At 40.8% G+C, this 20,113-nt stretch overlaps 2 protein-coding genes across 5 annotated transcripts in view; one reads left to right on the top strand and one right to left on the bottom strand.

Moving 5' to 3' along the window:
• The window catches only part of LOC126278092 (lysosomal-trafficking regulator), a 543,055-nt gene extending 528,439 nt beyond the window's left edge, over positions 1-14,616 (bottom strand). For 3 of the 4 annotated variants that reach the window (XM_049977935.1, XM_049977937.1, XM_049977938.1), the window contains exons 1-2: positions 14,122-14,583; positions 13,857-13,942 (exon numbers count right to left, since the gene is read on the bottom strand). In XM_049977935.1, coding sequence (XP_049833892.1) covers positions 13,857-13,942; positions 14,122-14,187 — 152 coding nt within the window. In that variant the 5' untranslated portion in view covers positions 14,188-14,583. Of the gene's footprint in view, positions 1-13,856; positions 13,943-14,121 lie in introns of all 4 variants that reach the window. The other variant, XM_049977936.1, reaches the window with a different exon arrangement.
• Positions 14,617-14,651: 35 nt separating this feature from the next.
• Positions 14,652-20,113, top strand: part of LOC126278094 (SUMO-activating enzyme subunit 1) — a 54,551-nt gene continuing 49,089 nt past the window's right edge. The window contains exon 1 of the mRNA XM_049977940.1: positions 14,652-14,914. Coding sequence (XP_049833897.1) covers positions 14,823-14,914 — 92 coding nt within the window. The 5' untranslated portion in view covers positions 14,652-14,822. The remainder of the gene's footprint in view (positions 14,915-20,113) is intronic.

The following is a 20,113-nucleotide window of genomic DNA, read 5'->3' as shown; positions in this document are numbered from 1 at the left end:
AAGGAGCCTCCTTTTTTTAAACCCACCAGTGTATGCAATTTTAAAAGAGCGATGCCAGCTAAAACTTTAAAAAACAGAGAGTAAAATATAAAACCTAGAGTTAAATCTTTCTTATAATGCATCAAGTCTAAAACAATTCTGGGCCTTTGTAGAAGCCAAGGTGGAGATCTGCTCCAACCTCAGCATAAAACTTTAAAACCAACCACACTCATCTCTAAAAGGCAATCTTTCATGCAAGTCCAACAGGGTCTCATCGACTATTGTTGATTATGAAACAGCCTTCAAATTGTAGGCTGACCAATGGCATAGTAAGCAGATATGTATATTGTGAACAGTATTTTGTAGGCCTGTAGCAACATGAGTAGTCATTGCCTGATGTAAAGTAGCAGTTCATCAGCCTCAATGGAAAGGCTCAGTATAAGGTTGACTCTAAAGCCCCTAGTGGGCAGCCAAATTTTGTTTATGGAACACCATGTCCAAGGTTTTTAAGTAAGAGATCGTCCGGACCCATATGCCGTGCATACACAATCAAGCCGAGATCACACAAGGGCTCTGTAAAACTGAAGAACACTAGTTTGTTCTATTCCACAGGCATTGTGGCAAAGACATTTTAAACTACAGAGTGCTTCGAGTATCCATATTTTCAGGTCACTAATGTGTGGTTTAGAATCAAATGTAAGGCCCAGAAATCACATTAAGCCTTCAAAATTAAGAACAATGTACCTCCTCCTCAACTCAGGAAAGTTTAGACCAGAATGTGAACCATTAAATAGAAAGCACACGGACTTCTGAGTCGAGAATTTAAATCCCCTCTCCTCTGCCCATTCATCCAACTGTTGAAGAGTCAGCTGCAGCTCACGAGTTGCTGTTGCTGGGCTCCAGGAGGAACAAAATACAGGGAAGTTGTCAACAAACAAAAGAACAATGGACCAGAATTTAGCTACAGAAGTGATACTATTAATAGCTATGACAGATCACAGACAACAAGCCGAAAGATTGGAAATGTGGCGGGACCAGCACCATTTTCTGTAAAACATAAGTCCCAACAATTTAGGACATCCGCAAATGGGAGCTCGACAGGGCCGAGATGTAGGGAAGGAGGAAGGAACGCCATACGACACCAAAAATTGACACAAATGGTCTTACTGGGAGAAAAGCAGAAGCCGGTTTCAATGCTCCAAGAGTGGAGGCGATCGAGACATCCTCGAAGACGACATTCAGGAAGGCTGGTCTATTGAGAGCTGTAGTAGATCGCAAAATCGTCCACAAAGAGGGAGCCCAAGACATCAGGAAGGACACAATCCATAATTGGATTTATGGCGATGGCAAACAGTACAACACTTAGCATGGAGCCCTATTTTCTTGGGAGAAAGTATGGGAGAGAGTAGTGTTCACCCGCAAAAAATATTGCTACCGTTTCCTGAGAAAATTGTTCATGATATAATTGGAGAGAGCTCAACTGCAAAACTATGCTTTCAGAAACCACATTGGGCAGGTGTTAAAAGGTTTTGGGACTCCAGCCACCAGGCTAAATGACAATTCGCCACACGCTCCAAAACCTTACATACACTACTCGTGAGAGAAATGGGGCGATAGCTAGAGGAGATATGTTTGTTCTTTCCAGGTTTCGGAACAGGAACGACAATAGCTTCCCGCCATCTTCTGAGAAATGTACAGTTGGTCCAAATTTGATTATAAAGGTGAAGGAGGTAACACAGACTATGGTATGATAAATGCAGCAAGATTTAGATGTGGACACCATCCAGTCCTGGGGAGGAAGAGCAAGAAGAAGAGAGTGTGTGTTTGAGTTCCCGCATGGAGAAAACAGTATTATAGGTTTTGCTATTTTGAGAGGAGAAAGCAAGAGGTCGCACTTCCGGTGCACGTTTCTTTGGGAGAAAGGCTGGCGGGTAATTTGAAGAGCTCGAAATCTCAGTAAAGTGTTGACCCAATGAGTTAGAAATTGTGACTGGGTACACTAAGGTAGCATGCGCGACAGTGAGCCCAGAGATCGGGGAGAAACTAGGTGCGCCAGATAACAGTCGACTTCGACTCCAAACATCTGAGCAGGGAGTGAAGGTGTTAAAACAGCTAGTAAAGAAGTCCCAGCTTGCCTTCTTGCTATCATGGATGACGCGACGGTATCGTGCATGTAACTGCTTATAAAGGATACAGCTGGCCAAAGTAGGATGGTGGCAGAAAATGCGAAGCGCACATCTCCGCTCATGTATTGTGTCACGACATGCCTCGTTCCACCAAGGAAATGGGGGGCGCCGGGGCAAATCAGAGGTGCGAGATATAGAACGTTCCACGGCTGTAAGAACAACTTCTGTAACATGAGTGACCTGATTGTCGACGCTAGGAAAGTGATGGTCATCGAATGTCGCTAGAGATGAAAACAGTGTTCAATCGGCTTTGGCAAACTTCCAGCGTCTCGGGTGCATAGATGGCAGTTGTGGCTGCAATCAAAGGGCACAAGGAAAATGGTCACTCAAGTATGTATCAGCATGAGCAAACCATTCAAAGTGCCAAGCTAGCTTAACATCACCGACCGAAAGGTCCAAATAAGAGAAATTTGTCGTGGAGGCAGACAAAAATGTAGATTCCCCAGTGTCGAGGCAAACAAGATCCGCTTGGTGGAAGAGGTCATTCAATAGAGAGCCCCACGCACAAGGACGCGGAGATCCCCAAAGCAGGTGGCGGGCATTGAAGTCCCCAATCAGCAAATAGGGGGCCGGGAGCTGACCAAGAAGATGAAGGAGATCAGCTGTTGCCATCGGTGTGGACGATGGAATGTATACAGTACAAAGACAGAAGGTGTATCCAGAAAGGGGAAGATAGACAGAACAGCTTGCAAGGAACTGTTTCAAGGGATTGGGTGGTAATGGAAAGTATCATGGAGAAGAATCAAAAGTCCCCGGGAGGGGGGGGGAGTGCCATCAACAGCGGGGAGATCAAACAGACTGACTGGAAATGATGGAAAACAAAGTTATCGTGGGGACACAGCTTTGTTTCCTGAAGACATAAGATGACCAGTGAGTAGGATCTTAAGAGGATAGAAAATTCATCCCGATTGATTCTAATGCTGCAGATATTCCAATGGATACTTAACATAGGGAGGACAGAAAAGGGAAGAATCTTACCACGGTTGCTCTCAACTCAACGACCGCTGAGAGACGGCAGCCGACAATGTGGAATGGCATTCAGCCAAAGGCAGAAGATACTGATCCATAGGTTGTTCGAGGGCAGCTCCTGCCACCAGCGATCGGCCAGTTGATCGGCCGTCAGTAGTGCGCCTTTGCCACATGGAAGACGGCCGAGGGCAGTTACTGCCAGGTGGCACTGTAGATGAGACATGCTGTGGTGGAGAAGGAGAGAAACTTGGCTTCTTATGAGCCTTCTTGGAAACAGGGCATTGAGATGAGGGAGGAATTAGTGGTTGTAAAGTCGGGGCACGTAAGAAATCTTCACGAGTAGGCTCTTTTTTGGAAGTCCGAGTGTCTAATTTTGGGGCTCATGATTTAGCAGGAGCCGATGAAGGGTGAGCCATAGAGTGAGCAGGTGACAGTGGGAACGTTGAACAGGCAATCTTTGCGCTGGTCAATCTGAGGATCACGGCACTAAAGGTGAGATCACAAGTCTGTGTGGCTGCCTCCTTAGTAGGCCGAGGAGATGCAAGGACAGTGCTATATTTACCTTCTGGAGGCACAGTGGGCTTTTAACTGGCGTATAACTTACAAGCAGCAAATGTAGACTCCCTTTCCTTCACTCTGATTTCCTGAATAAGCCGTTCATCTTTGAAAATGGGACAATCACTAGAGGAAGCAGTGTGGTCGCCCATACAGTTGATGCAACGAGCGGCATCCTTGCCACACGTAATGCATTTGGCCGTATTGGAATACAACTGGCTGGTATGGTTAAACTGCTGACATCGATAGCATTGATAGGGTTGGGGATGTAAGGGTTGACTGAAATTATCTCTTGTTATTGTTGTGGTTGTCGTCTTCAGTCCTGAAACTGGTTTGATGCAGCTCTCCATGCTACTCTATCCTGTGCAAGATTCCTCATTTCCCAGTACCTACATCCTTCTGAATCTGCTTAATGTATTCATCTCTTGGTCTCTCTCTACTGCCCTCCAATGGTAAATTTGTAATCCCTTGATGCCTCAGAACATGTCCTACCAACAGGTCCCTTCTTCTTGTCAAGTTATGCCACAAACTCCTCTTCTCCCCAATTCTATTCAATACCTCCTCATTAGTTATGTGATCTACCCATCTAATCTTCAGCATTCTTCTGTAGCACCACATTTCAAAAGCTTCTATTTTCTTCTTGCCTAAACTATTTATCGTCCATGTTTCACTTCCATACATGGCTACACTCCATACAAATACTTTGAGAAAAGACTTCCTGACACTTAAATCTATGCTTGATGTTAACAAATTTCTCTTCTTCGGAAACACTTTCCTTGCCATTCTCAGTCTACATTTTATATCCTCTCTACTTTGACCATCAGCAGTTATTTTGCTCCCCAAATAGCAAAACTCCTTTACTACTTTAAGTGTCTCATTTCCTAATCTAATTCCCTCAGCATCACCCAACTTAATTCGACTACGTTCCATTATCCTCATTTTGCTTTTGTTGATGTTCATCTTATATCCTCCTTTCAAGACACTGTCCATTCCGTTCAACTGTTCTTCCAAGTTATTTGCTGCCTCTGACAGAATTACAATGTCATCGGCAAACCACAACGTTTTTATTTCTTCTCCGTGGACTTTAATACCTACTCCGAATTTTTCTTTCGTTTCCTTCACTGCTTGCTCAATATACAGATTGAATAACATTGGGGATAGGCTACAACCCTGTCTCACTCCCTTCCCAACCACTGCTTCCCTTTCATGCCCCTCAACTCTTATAATTGCCATCTGGTTTCTGTAAAAATTGTAAATAGCCCTTCGCTCCCTGTATTTTACCCCTGCCACCTTCAGAATTTGAAAGAGAATATTCCCATCAACATTGTCAAAGGCTTTCTGTAAGTCTACAAATGCTAGAAATGTAGGTTTGCCTTTCCTTAACCTATTTTCTAAGTTAAGTCATATGGTCAGTATTGCCTCACATGTTCCAACATTTCTGCGGAATCCAAACTGATCTTCGCTGATGTCGGCTTCTACCAGTTTTTCCATACTGTCTGTAAAGAATTCGCGTTAGTATTTTGCAGCTGTGACTTATTAAACTGATAGTTCGGTAATTTTCACATCTGTCAACACCTGCTTTCTTTAGGATTGGAATTATTATATTCAAAATGAAGCCCAGGGTATACATCTTGCTCACCAGATAGTAGAGTTTTGTCAGGACTGGCTCCCCCAAGGCTGTCAGTAGTTCTGATGGAATATTGTCTGCTCCCGGGGCCTTGTTTCAACTCGGGTCTTTCAGTGCTCTGTCAAACTCTTCACGGAGTATCGTATCTCCCATTTCATCTTCATCTACATCCTCTTCCATTTCCATAATATTGTCCTCAAGTACATCCCCTTGTATAGACCCTCTATATACTCCTTCCACCGTTCTGCTTTCCCTTCTTTGCTTAGAACTCGGTTTCTATCTGAGCTCTTGATAGTCATACAAGTGGCTCTCTTTTCTCCAAAGGTCTCTTTAATTTTCCTGTAGGCAGTATCATCTTACCCCTAGTGAGATAAGCCTCTACATCCTTACATTTATCCTCTAGTCATCCCTGCTTAACCATATTGCACTTCCTGCCAATCTCATTTTTGAGGTGTTTGTATTCCCTTTTGCCTGCTTCATTTACTGCGTTTTTATATTTTCTTTCATATTTTTTATCTCATAGCGCACTTTAATGTTTGATGGAAGTTGAATTCTATCAAATGTCAAGAAGATAGTGCGGGTTGGTACCAAGTCCTTGTTAACCCTTTTCATAACTCGACGTACAGCCGTTACGCCCTGGTCAGACAGGTAGTTTTGAATTTCCTTGTTGGACAATCCGTCAAGTGAACGTGTATAAACCACCCCGTGTGATGAATTTAAAGTGCGGTGCACTTACGCCCGGAGAAGGAAGGTGTATAGTATTGGAGTTAGCAGCAAATTTTGTGCCTGGAGGGCACTGACTGTTTCTAACGATAAGGTGCCATTTTGTAATCGGGAACAAAACTTTACAGGATATGCAATTGCATCAAAACTTTTCTGAATAATGAAAGGATCGACTGTGAAGTCTTGACCTTCATCCGACCGAGAAACAAGGAACTGTGGCACTGATGGAAGAATTGTCTGTTGCTGAGACTCATCTAACTTTCACTTGTGAGCAGAAATTGTAGACATAGAGGAAACCAGTGCGGAAGCATCCCCCATGATTACTGGTGTCTTAAATGGTGTACTCCTTCCTTGTGCGGGCCCTCTGAGGGCACTCCTGCCTTAGGTGATTGTTCACACCTCAGGTCACACGACCAGAGAAACGGACGGAGGAACCAATAGACACGTCTAGAAGGTACCAGCTCGGGCAATCGCCCCTTCCTGGACCTGGCCATTACCTGGGGGTACGTACGTGTCATACCTGTCTACCCGGGGTGGGGAATTACACATTAACCCGTCACCAGCTATGCATGTGTCTGCCTTCAGACACAAACAGGGAGCAAATAATGAGAAAGGGAGGAATAAAGAAAAGGAAAGAAGAGAGGTCTCAAATGCCACAGTGGAGAAGAGGGCAAAGAGAAGAGGCAAGGAAAAGAGAAGCCGGACATAGACATGAAAGAAAATCCTATTGTGGGAGAAGGGGAAGGGATGAGGTGGAGCCGGGGGTAGGGGGGGGGGGGGGCATGTGGAAATTCAAGGTATGCAGCCCAGAAAGGAAAGAGCCGCACTAGCTCAAGAATCTCATGCTCGCCACGCACATATCCACAAAAGAGTTGTGGACCCCCTGAGGGGGGCCTTCCCCTTGAAGAAAGCCTGTATCCTGCAAATTAAGTCTCTCCCTTCCATATGCGTACTGTATCAGTTACCGCCAACATAAACAATGACAGCACACAACATATGGAACAACAATTCACTATACAACTCGCTATGATAATGCTTAACGCTCACATTAGATTTGGCATTCACAGCAGAGGATTCAGAACACTACTGAACGCTCATTGGCTGTCAGACAACGTGTGACATTGGTGCACAGAACAAGCCTAAACTCGACCGCCAGTGTTCGTGACTCCAACTATAGTGATGGCAGCACTACGATAAATATTCAGTTATATCCAGTCATTTCCAAGTTTTAAAAGTGAAATTAAAATTGCTTCTCACTAGAGTCGAAAAAGTGACCTGACACCTAAATGAGATTAAAAAGGTGGGGGGGGGGGATTCCTTGGAGTACCACACTGAATAGCCATTAAGTGCTATAAGTGACACTATCATAACCAGGTGATGTGTTATGAACTGCAGGTAACACAGAATTCAGCTCTCGCATGGAGAATGGGCAGCTGTATTCTTCATCAGCGGTGGAAATGAAGTCTCATCTGCCATCTGCCCCTTTCATCTGTCTCTCTGTGGAACTGGAAAGCTCAATCCTGGTTGGCAGTGGCAGTAACTGTGGCAAAATAGGCTGCCACAGTCTGGGCAATGTTTCGCATTACGGTATCCATGGGGCACCTCTCCCTTTCCTGGAAACCCTACTGATGGTCTCCAATATGACTGTACCCCTAACTGAACAATTTAAACTTTTGTCATGATCTCGTCTTGCTCTCCCTAATAATTCAGCAACATGGTCTCACTAATCACAAGATCCTGATAGCAGAGAGCAGCATTCATTGCTCCAGCAAAAGGTAGGCTGCATTTGCAGCTGGCTTAAAGACTGCAGAATGGATGCTTGAGCAGTGCAGTGGATCTTTTGAGTGATATGATCCACCCACTCCTGGACAGATTGAATCCATCCTTGATAAGACCAAAATCTATTGGTATGACTCAATACTTTCTTCACTCTTTAACGAAGTGTTCGGTATTAGCCTGGATTTCAGACTTAATACCAACTAGCAAAAATAAAAGTCTTCCTAAGGCAGCACTCATTAACTACATTTTCTATCAAGAAATCAAAAGCACTGTCTTTAACGATTTTACAAATGTGCCGTAGCATATATCTCACTCATGGATGAGACTTGTACTCAAATTGAGGCTAGAGAGAGATGGGGAAAAAAAAAAAGGGACACATGCTTAGCTCAATTTTCAAATTTTCCTTTACAAAGGAAAGCAAAGGAGTATTGCCCCAAATTAATTCTTATACCACCGAAAGATGATTGAAATATGTATTAGGGTCAGTGGTGTAGACAAACAGCTGAAATAGTTAAAACTGAACAAAGCTCCAGGGTCTGATGGAATCCCTAACAGATTCTTTAATGAATTTGCAACCGAGTTATCCCCTCTTCTAACTATAATCTATGATAGATCCCTTGAATGAAAATCCATGCCTAGTAGTTGGAAGAAAGTACAGGTTATGTCCATCTATTAGAAGGGGAGCGAAATCATCCACTTCATATAGAATCTTCGAAAATATTCTGAGCTAAAAAATAATGAGATGTCTCGAACACAATGACCTCCTCCATGCCAACCAACATGGGTTGGCATTGATCATGCAAAACTCAACTCTCGATTTTGTCACATTATACTGAAAGTCATGCATACACACATTCAGGTAAATGCACTAGTGCCTATTTCTCAATTTTCAAAAAGCATTTCACTCGGTATCACACTTCTGCTTATTATCAAAAGTAGAGTCATATGGGGTACCCAGGAAAATTTATAATGGGACTGACAATTTTTTGGTAGGAAGAACACTGCTATTTATCTGGGATTAGAAGTCATTGGCAAATGTAGAACTATCTTTGTTTGTGCATCCAGGAAGTTTGGAACCCTTGCCGTTCATGATGCTTCATTAATGAAATGATTATAAAAAATCTGCCTCAATTGCAAATAGAAACCAGATGTTGACGTAGGTTTCGGAGCGGATAACCACGCCCTCTTCGGAAAACACTAAAACTACAAACTGCATAAAAGGCATGGTCCAATATTAATACAGAATGCCCAAAAGGCCAAAAGGCTTGCATAAAATGAAAAATAAACGGTACGTGAGTACCATGTCAATAGCTGTACTTAGCTCAAACGTCAGAAGCATGCTTCCTCACCCCTGTGAACGTTCAGTGGGCAGCGGGCTCTCAGGTAAACTGAGGTGGCGCCGGCACGTAGGCTGTGAGAATGTCAAGAAGGAACCAAAATGCGCAAATTGAGAAATCGTCTTCTTTCATTTGATTTTCATAAAACGTGTTACGAAAGCGATCTGAAGACTGGGTCAAAGGCGCAGGAAGTTAATGCATGTGTATGTATTACGTCCTAGCTCGAGGATAATTTTATAGGACTATAGAACGTGGATAGGATGAAACTATATTAAATTCTAAGCACTATTGACCAGTAAAGGGCCAAATTAGTATGATAGGCTTAATGTAATTGCGTGAAAGGATGTACAATGTCGCCATCATCGCCCTTAATATCTAATGACCAACAGATATTAAGAGAGATGAAGGGGACGTTGTACATAACAATACTACATTTTAAATGCCTCAAATGCAACCTGGTTGTACTATTCATTTCACATCCTTGTTGTTACTCAGTTGACTCAGTTGCAGCATATTAATTAGACTTTTTGCAGATGATGTAGTTATCTACAACAAAGTACAGTCTGAACAAAGCCATACAAATATTCAATAAGACCACAATAATATTTCAAAGTGGTGCAATGATTGGCAGCTTGCTTTAAATGTTCAAAACTGTAAAACTGTGTACTTCACAAAATGAAAAATGTAGTACCCTATGAACATAATTTTATGTGAGGCACAGTTGGAATCTGTAAACTCATACAAATACTTGGGTCTAACACTTACTAGGGACATGAAATGTAACTATCACATAGGTTCAGTTGTGGGTAAAGTACATAGCAAACTTCAGTTTATTGGTCGAATAATGCGGAAATGCAATCAGTCTTCAAAGGACCCATCCTACAACACTGCTCAAGAGTATGGGACCCATACCAAATAGGACTAAAATGGGATACTGAACTTATACAGCAAAATGCAGCAATACTGGTCTCGTTTGTTTGACCCACAAGAGAGTGTTACTGAGATGTTGAAAGAACTGAACTGGACAAATCTTGAAGACAAACGGAAACTATCCCAAGAAAGGCTACTAACAAAATTTCAAGAAACAGCTTTAAATGGTGACTCTAGGAATATACTACAAGACCCTACATATCACGATCATGAGGGTACAATTTAATTGATTACAACACAGGAGAAAGCCCTAACAATGGGTACAGTGGGACATACCAGCCACCATGGACTTCATAGTGGTTCGTGGAGTATAGATGCACATTAGATGTATGTGCGCAGAATCACGATGAAAGAAAGGAGGACATTAAATGTAAGTGAAAAGAGGGCAGCTCAAATTGTCACAGACTTGCTTCATTGCCAAGACAGTTATGAAAATGCTGAAAAACCTCAGCTGACAAACAGTTGAAGAAAGATACTATAACCATACAAACCAAGAAAGAAATCTCCAAATTTTTTAATAACTAGTTCACACATTGGAATATATAAATATTTTCTTACTTATCACTCGAACAAAGAACACAACATTACAGAGATATAGATAGTACATTCATTTTAAATTATTATATACAGTAAGAAATTTCATTATGAACAGAAAAGTCTGCTATACACCTTCCTAAGATTTGCAGTTTATAACTATGAGTGCTGCAAACACTTTGCATACCAATCACCAGAAGTAAACAAAACAGCAGTGGCTGCACCACAAGTACGAAACTGAGAATAATACTACTGTAGTCATGATACAAACTCGTATTATCTGGGACTCTGGTATCAACAATGAAACATTAGAAATCTGAGGTGTGGTAACGATAGCAATATTAAAATTGGTCCAACCAATTTTTATTTCTTAAAGAATATGTGTAAATGAAACACATAATGTGGGGCAAAAAAACAACACAGATCAAAATGTTATGGAACACAATGGTTAGCGGAACCTATCTACCACTTCTATAGGAATTACATAAGTGTCTGATTCCACCCATCTGCTTTGACTCATGACATCATCAATATGGCAGAAATAGCTAATTCTGCCATATACAAAATGAATACAACAGTGTCACTACATTCACATGCCAACAAACACAAACAAAAGTAAAAATGACACAATAACATCTCACTCCAAAAATAAAATGAAACTAATGGGACAACAGTGGAAAACTGGGGGTTTAGGGTGGGCACATAATAAATATACAACAATAAAAGAACACCACACCATCACAAAATAAATAACATAAAAAAATTAATTTACAGCATTATGCTACAAAAAAAAGAAAAAAAAAAGGGATCAGACACTTACTTCCCTTAGCCCATATATCTCAACCACAGTTATCGATACCAAAGAAACACCACCTACAATCCCAGAAATTGGAGTCCAAGATTTCCCTTGACCTGATACCAAAAAATCAACACCTGCAACTCTGAAAAGTGGAACCAAAACTCCAACAACTCAAAAGTCCAAATACCCAATATTCACTATACCAATTAAAACACAGTGGACCAACCATAATATATAACACACAAAACATCATAATTACTACAGAATAAAACCAAAACAAAAATTACTTACCAACAAAAGCTTCCAGCAAAATCACCTAAGCTGGTCACCAACACATTGACAAGCGCGCGCGCGCACACACACACACACACACACACACACACACACACACACACACACACACACACACATATATACATGTCCTTGGCCCGAGTCACCAGAACTTTCATCAACCTCATGTTGTTGCCACAAATGTGACATCTAACATACTCAGTAATAAGACCAAACATCTGCAAAAACTGTATGACAGACATCATACCATCACCTATCTCAGTACGTAATGATACACTCATGAACCTCACTGTCATACCCATACCCACCAAAAAGCCAATTAAAAAAATTCAATTTCTCTCTGCACAACAAAGACCAAACTATCAGACCCAACAAAAATCCCAAACACATAAACAAACAAAAACACCTTAATAACTACTGAAAATGCTTCCACAACCCACACCAACTACCTAAACTCAAAATCACATTAGCACGATGACAATCAGAACTCAAATGAACCTAATACCACATATTAAACTCAGCACATCCACATCCACCACCACAGGGCACCATCAAAATCAGCAACGTGACATCTACAAACACAACCCACTCAAAAAGTCTGTGCAAGAGGAACATCACACATCACAACACCATTACGTCATGTGTGGAATTGGTCATTTCCTTTGACCCATTCTACATACACATCTACTTCCAGAATCCGCAACCACTGTTTATTGCACAGCAAAGAATACTTTCTGTAGTACCATATATTACTCTTTGATGGTATTCTTCTACACAAGTTTGAATATTATGGTACTGGAGATTTTGGTCGTTTTCATTCCACCTAACTGAATTAATGCAGCATGTTGCATTAAGAAACCTAAACATTGTATACAATGAAACTGCACCTTCAGAATGCGGAATGATCATTAATACACAGAGACGGAGGAGATAGAGAAGATCCAAAGAAGAGCAGCGCGTTTTGTCACAGGGTTATTTGTTAAGCGTGATAGCGTTACGGAGATGATTAGCAAGCTTAACTGGCAGACTCTGCAAGAGAGGCACTCTTGCATTGTGGTGTAGCTTGCTGTCCAGGTTTCGAGAGGGTGCGTTTCTGGATGAGGTATTGAATATATTGCGGAGTATAAATGTAGATTTAGATGTAGAGATACTGGGTATTGTATATATATAGACAATTTTCCATCATATATCCCAGAAGCAAAGTGTGATGTTACATATAACTCCAGAAGAGTGATACGTACCCCCCATATTCTTACTGATGAATGACACTCATGAACAGGAACTTATAAAACAAGTTGTTATATAGCAGAGCATAACTACTGAGCACATTATATATAAAACTTCCCATGTTGAATATGTGTCATATCATTCCTTGGTAAGGTTCTCCACATGCAAGTAAAACAACAAATCTGCACAATAGATAATGTATACAGCAGAAGTAGTTTTATTATAGTTCCTGCCCTTCCATCAAGGCCAGCAAGAAGAGAGCAATGAGGAGATGAAGTCTACTACTCCTGCATCAATGGTAAAAATAAAACATACCAAAAGCAGAACAACATTAAATCACTATTGGATCAAATACATAAAACACAAATGGAAGCACTACATCTATAGTTTCTGCAAATCACTGTTAAAGGCACAGTGGAGGGTACATCCCATTGTACCAGTTATTACAGTTCCTTCAAGTTCAATCCACGTATTGATCATGGGAAGAATGATTGTTTAAATGCCCATGTAAGTGCTGTAATTAATCTAACTTTTCCCCATGATCCTTATATGAGTGATATGCAGGGAGTTGTATATTCCTAGAATCATCATTTAAACGAGGTTCTTGAACCTTTCAAGGAGGCTTTCTCAGGATAGTATACAGGACAACTTTAAGGCCAGTTTTAATGGTGGCTGCTTAACAGAAGTTTATAAGTCATTATGTAACAATGAAACTTCTGAAAGCATAGTCCATAGCTTCAGCTGAGGGTAACAAGCGGTTTCTCCGTTACTGGAATCTGAGATGTTATGTAATAAAACATTTGAGTAAGAATCTATACCTTTTAAAGTGTTCACCATAATCCAATTGTTGTGCTATATCTGTGGAACTATTATTAGATGCTGTGCTGAGGCCATAATTATTATTTATTAGACTGACTTACCAACATGAGATTATTTCATTTGCATCTTTTCCTTCTTTCACCTGCACTAAAAATTCGGACAGGAAGACATCCAACCATGCCGACTTCTGTCAACACACAAAACACATGCATTGCTGCTTAAAAATCACAGCTGTATATATCGAAATTAACTCTTTTTATCATCTGCTGCCAAAATGACTTGACAAGAAGATTTATGACGTAAGGGGGAAATTGATCTACGCGTAAGCATTTTTTTAAATGACGAAAATATTGAACGATCATTTACCTCGTAAGAGCGATGTTCTGCTTGGATAAAATACTCCCACAACTGTTGGAGCTTTGGAACTGTCATGTTGTGCTTCACTTTAAACGTCACAAGTGATGCTTATTTTGTGTACACATAGCCGATTTAGTAACTCCACAAAAACCAGTCATAAACGTCAGCTTGCGATTGATAACGTTGTTGGCATCATAAAAACATGTATCGTCCTTACAGTTTACAATCCAGCGTGCATTTTCTGTTATGTAACTTTCACTTTTTGCCGCACCTGCCACTTTGAAGGCAGAAATGTCACGCCGTATAAATTAATATAGAATACTAAATTTGTAATTACACCTCGTGGCATAAAAGCTACACTTGAATTGGAATTATAAAATTCTCGCTCACTGGGTGATAAATCAACGCATGTAATACACTGCGAACGTAAACTATGCTGAGATTTTATAACATCCAAAATCAAGCAGCCGCTTCTGCACTGGGTCACAGTGCTTTTAATACATTGCCCTCTGGTGATTGCGTCCGAAACTAGCAGTCACACTACTAGCAGAGCAGTAGGAGTATCTTTGAGTACAACGAAAAGTCGACAGACGACAACGTTGGTTTGTAGCGGTAGCGGGAAAAAGAGCGAGTTGTGCTGAAAGTGATTTGTGGTGTTAAGTGAGGGCACGTGTGTCTACTTTGTATTCTTTTATACATAAAGTGTAGAGATGGTGCATACAGCTCATCCCGAACTGACAGAAGATGAAGTGGAGTTATACGATAGACAGATTCGTCTTTGGGGCCTGGAATCACAAAAGCGGTACATTGCTACTTCCTTGTTCAGTTTGATATTTATTTATTTATTTCTAGATTTTAATCTCTTATCTTAGTAATTACTTGTAATTTTTGTGCAAATTGCTGTGCACTTCCGTTGTTCTACGATTTAATTGTTTTGCTACTGACTATTGTTAAAGTTCGCGTTAAGCCACATGAAGTCAATTCTAATGAGTGGCAAAATGATGTCCCTTATTGGAGAAATCTATATTCCTGTTCTAAGAAGACTAAAGTATATGCATCATTCAGCGACAAGCATACCAGTGTTTTGCACTCGAACGTGCCTAATCAGAAAGAAAGTTTTCTTAAAAAATAAAAATTAAGCTGTGCAAAATTTAAGCCCAATATACAATGATGTCATGGTAGTATGAGGATTTCAGTAGGGTGCTGCAAAAATTCGTTTTAGCGCTACAACAGTGTTGTCGAAATCTGATGCTTTTCATATTGAAACTAGTTGCAATCAAAAGGAAATATTTGGATCAGATGCAAAATTTTTTGTACCCAAGACATTGAATGTCAAGGCGGTGCCATTCTCTATTTCTGTGCAGCTTGAAGTAAAGGTTGAAGCAAAATCAAACGTGATAAACTTTCAATCAATTTTGCGGCTAACAATGTTTGTACAAATACAGTATGTTGAGTGCCCATTAGTAATCCCGTAAAGAATTTACTTGATACTAGTTGTGAAGAAGGTATTTGGGAGTATTCTGTAAGTGGGTCACTTCATTGTAATGGGCGTTACATCCACAAAGATGAAAACCTTTCATGCAGCCTCAACAGAATCCAAATTTAGGAAGTGAAAGTATTTCCTCCCAAGTTTATGATCCTTTTGATATATTGTAATCTGAAGTTTATTATAACAAAATTGAGTAGCCTAACAAGTGAAAAACATGGTGTAATGGGTTACACAATTCGGACATGAATCTTTGTATGGAAGTTGTAAAAGTTTGATTTTATTGTACAGAAATTAACAAGCTTTTGTATAAATCAAATATGTTCTCAGTTTTCTTTTCTGCTTGATTGATTTGATTTAAAAGGTATTACATGAACTGTAACAGGTGCTATATTATGCTAATATTTCTGTTTTACTCAAATGATTATTGACACACTCTGTTTTCACCAACACAAGCCTATTAAAATTTAATGTAATCAAATTATCATTTGTTTAATTACCAGAGAATACACATCTGCCAGCACAACATATTTACTATATAGTCTATAACATAATGGAACAAATAGATTAAATTAGGAACCTTTCAGTTAATATTGTTATACAGATATTTTAGTATGCAGTAGGTGTAATTAGCTTTAAACACCTTTTTCAAACACATCTTCACTTTCACTGAATTCATAATACAGGGTGTTTTCTTGTGACTTTACATCAGGTGTTGGCGTCTAAATTTTTCAAAACAAATGTCATTTTCATCAGCTTTCAAGATTTTATAACTGTGACCAGAATCTTTCAGGGGCATAATTTTGATGCCGTCTTCACCATCAGTTTGGATCTGGAATGTGCTAACGCATCGAAACTTTTTTTCTGGTGACAGAGGCCTTTACTAAAACAAACACACCAGACTTTACTTCGGATATACCAGTGCTGTAAATTGACATGGTAGTCACTTGTGTTTCACTTGTCATCAACCCACATTCAGAATTCCTAGAGTCTGTGGAATCAAAACTTCTTCATAGGTTAATCCTCTTATTATACGGCTACTTGTGATCATATTGGATTACAGAAGCATCCGATTCTTCGACCCATGACATCATGAATATGGCAAAAATGACCATTCTCAGCATCTCCAATATGGCTCCTATGATGTCACTACACAAACATGACAACAAACACGAAAATACATATAAATACAACAAAAACATCTCCCTCCAAAAATATAATGAAACTAATGGGACATGTGCAGGAAATTGATGGTTTTAGGGTGGGGACAAACTAAATATAAAAACGCACACCACGATCCCAAATCACACAAAAGACAAAAAACAACACAGAATTCCCACTTCTGCTACACCCACAAAATCCACATGAATCGGTCACTTCCCTTCACCTACACATCAGCAACTCAGTAGTCATTAGACATCGTGAGAGAGCAGAATGGGGCACTCTGCGGAACTCAACAGACTTCGAACGTGGTCAGGTGATTGGGTGTCATTTCTGTCATATGTCTGTAGGCAAGATTTCCACACTCCTAAACATCCGTAGATCCACTGTTTCCAATGTGATAGTTAAGTGAGAACATGAAGGGGCACATACAGTACAAAAGCATGCAGGCCGACTTCGTCTGTTCACTGACAAAACCACTGACTGTTGTAGAGAGTCCTAATGTGTAATATTCAGACCATCACATGGGAATTCCAACTACATCGGGATCCACTGCAAGTACTATGACAGTTAGGCGGGAAGTGAGAAAACTTGGATTTCATGGTCAAGCGGCTGCTCATAAGCCACATATCGCACCAGTAAATGTCAAACAACACTTGATGTAAGAAGCCTAAGCATTGGGTGATTGAACAGTGGGAAAACGTTGTGTGGAGTTGCGAATCATGGTACACAATATGGCAATCCGATGGCAGGGTGTGGGTATGGCGAATGCCTGCTGAATGTCATCTGCCAGCGTGTGTAGTGCCAACATTAAAATTTGGAGGCTGTGGTGTTATGGTGTGGTCGTGTTTTTCATTGAGGGGGCTTGCACCCCTTGTTCTGTGTGGCACTGTCACAGCGCAGGCCTACACTTAAGTTTTAAGCACCTTCTTGCTTTCCACTGTTGAAGAGCAATTTGGGGATCGTGATTGCATCTTTCAACAAGATCGAGCACGGACTGTGATGAAGTGGTTAGACAATAATAGGCTGTGTAATGGACTGGCCTCCTGCACAGAGTCCTGACCTGAATTCTGTAGAACACCTTTGAGATGTTTTGCAATGCTAACTTTGTGCCAGGCCTCACCAACTGACATCGATACCTCTCCTCAGTGCAGCACTCCTTGAAGAATGGGCTTGCATTCACCAAGTAATTTTCCAGCACCTGATTGAATGTGTGCCTGCGAAAGTGGTAGCTGTCATCAAGGCCAACACCATATTGAACTCCAGCATTACCAATGGAGAGCACCACGAACTTGTAAGTCATTTTCAGCCAGGTGTCTGGATGCTTTTGATCACATAGTGTAGCTCAACCGTAAGTGTCAATACCACAAAAAAAAACCTGCAACTACAAAAATTGGAGTCAGGCCGCAACTATCAATACCACAAAACCAACACCTAAAACAAAATAAATTGGAATTGGACACTCCCTTAACCTATGTTGGTCAACCACAGTTGACGATACCAAAAATAAACAACTGCAATATATAAAACCAAACCCACAACAAATCGAAAACCCCACAAAACATCACAACCCGTGAACAAAAGACCCAAAAAATGACTACGTACCACCAACAAATTCGAGCACTACACACTAGGTTAGCCACCCCAATCAAACACACACACACACACACACACACACACACACACACACACACACAAATAAAAATAAGTCCAAAACCACCCACAAACCCCCTAAAAAATAAAAAAATAAATTGCCCCCACCCTAACCAGCAATAATTTGCCAACAGATAAAAACCACAATCACACACACATTACAACTCAAAAAGATCATCTGCAACATAATCATAAAATAACTCCCTCCCACCTAAATCCACAACAAATACTCACAAACCCCCTACACACACACACACACACACACACACACACACACACACACACACACACACAACCCCCAACCCCCAACTAACCACCCTTGGCTTGTACATCTTGCTCACTGCCCTCAAAAAAATGCGAAAAATACAATACTCGACAGGGATGCTCTTCTGCCAGCAATGAGATTTGAGGTTAGAAGAGTGCCTCTTCCTCTCCTCCCTATGACTGATGTAACCAGTCCCCCCACCCCCACCCAAATAAAAAAAAAAAACACTCGGCTATTGAATTTGTACACACTCCAGTTTTGTAATTTTTGATCTCTAAACTGTGGTTTACAACTAAATGACCATAACCCTCTTCCCCAACTCTCTATATGGCAAAAAAGCATTTGACACTACTGCACTCTCCTCCTCTATATACTCTTTAATTAACCCCTCCAATTCCCTCTCTGTACGCCCCTCCAAACCCTGAAAACACAATCTGCATACCCATCCCCTGAAATAACAGGCCCCCACACCCATAAACCAACCGGAGACGTGTCCCTCCCATGCTTACTCTTCCCATACTGTGATTCGTCTATCTTGGCCACCACCCTCAGCCCACTCAACTTACCCCTATACTTCACATATTGTAAACACACTTCCCTACGAAAAGAAAATGAATCTAACACCATCCTGGCACTCACTTCAGTCTCGTGCACACATAGATAGAGGACATATAACAAAAATAGTAAGTCATCAAAACAATCTCTCTCATGGTCAATGTAGATTTCTCAAACCAGGTACTGCATCTAATGGAGTGCCAGAGGCTATCCTTTGGATGCTGCCACATATGACAGTCCTTGGTCTGAGACAACGGAACTCTCGCCAACCTCATGTTTTCTCTGCAGACACTACATTTAACAATCTCTGCTTACAGACCAAATATCTGGAGAAACTTTATCGACAACATCATGTCCTTACCCATCTCCACCTGCAACCATGCGCTGTTGGACTTCATAATCATATCCACACCTAACAAAAGAAGCCACACACTAAGTTAAACGTCCTACTGCAGCACAAACAGCAGACCAATAACACCTATTGACGACATGTTAACAAAAATGAAAGAAAGACAAAAAAAGAATTTGACAACTCACTGAAACCAAATCCTTCAGTGTGACACTCCCGACAACTGCACTCAGCCAACACCAAACTTTAAATGGACCCAGTACACCACCACCACCACCACCACTGCAGGACACCATCAAATGCAACAAGACGATGTCTACAAAAACAACCAGCTCATAAACTCCGCACTGTAATGATGTCACACACCACAACACCCTTACGTCACGGGTCAAAGCAGACGGATGAGATCCGATGCCTCTGTTGACCCAATCACATTTATCCTATTCATTACAGTAGTGGCAGTTTTGGAAACAGGCAAGTCTTTGTGGTTATAATAGTATAGAAAATGGTGATGAACCCTAATATTAGGTAT

Source organism: Schistocerca gregaria, chromosome 6 (genome assembly GCF_023897955.1).
Source record: "Schistocerca gregaria isolate iqSchGreg1 chromosome 6, iqSchGreg1.2, whole genome shotgun sequence".
NCBI classification, from domain to species: domain Eukaryota; kingdom Metazoa; phylum Arthropoda; class Insecta; order Orthoptera; family Acrididae; genus Schistocerca; species Schistocerca gregaria.
Note: the sequence above shows the minus strand (reverse complement) of the source record. Positions and strands in the feature narration are given on the sequence as shown.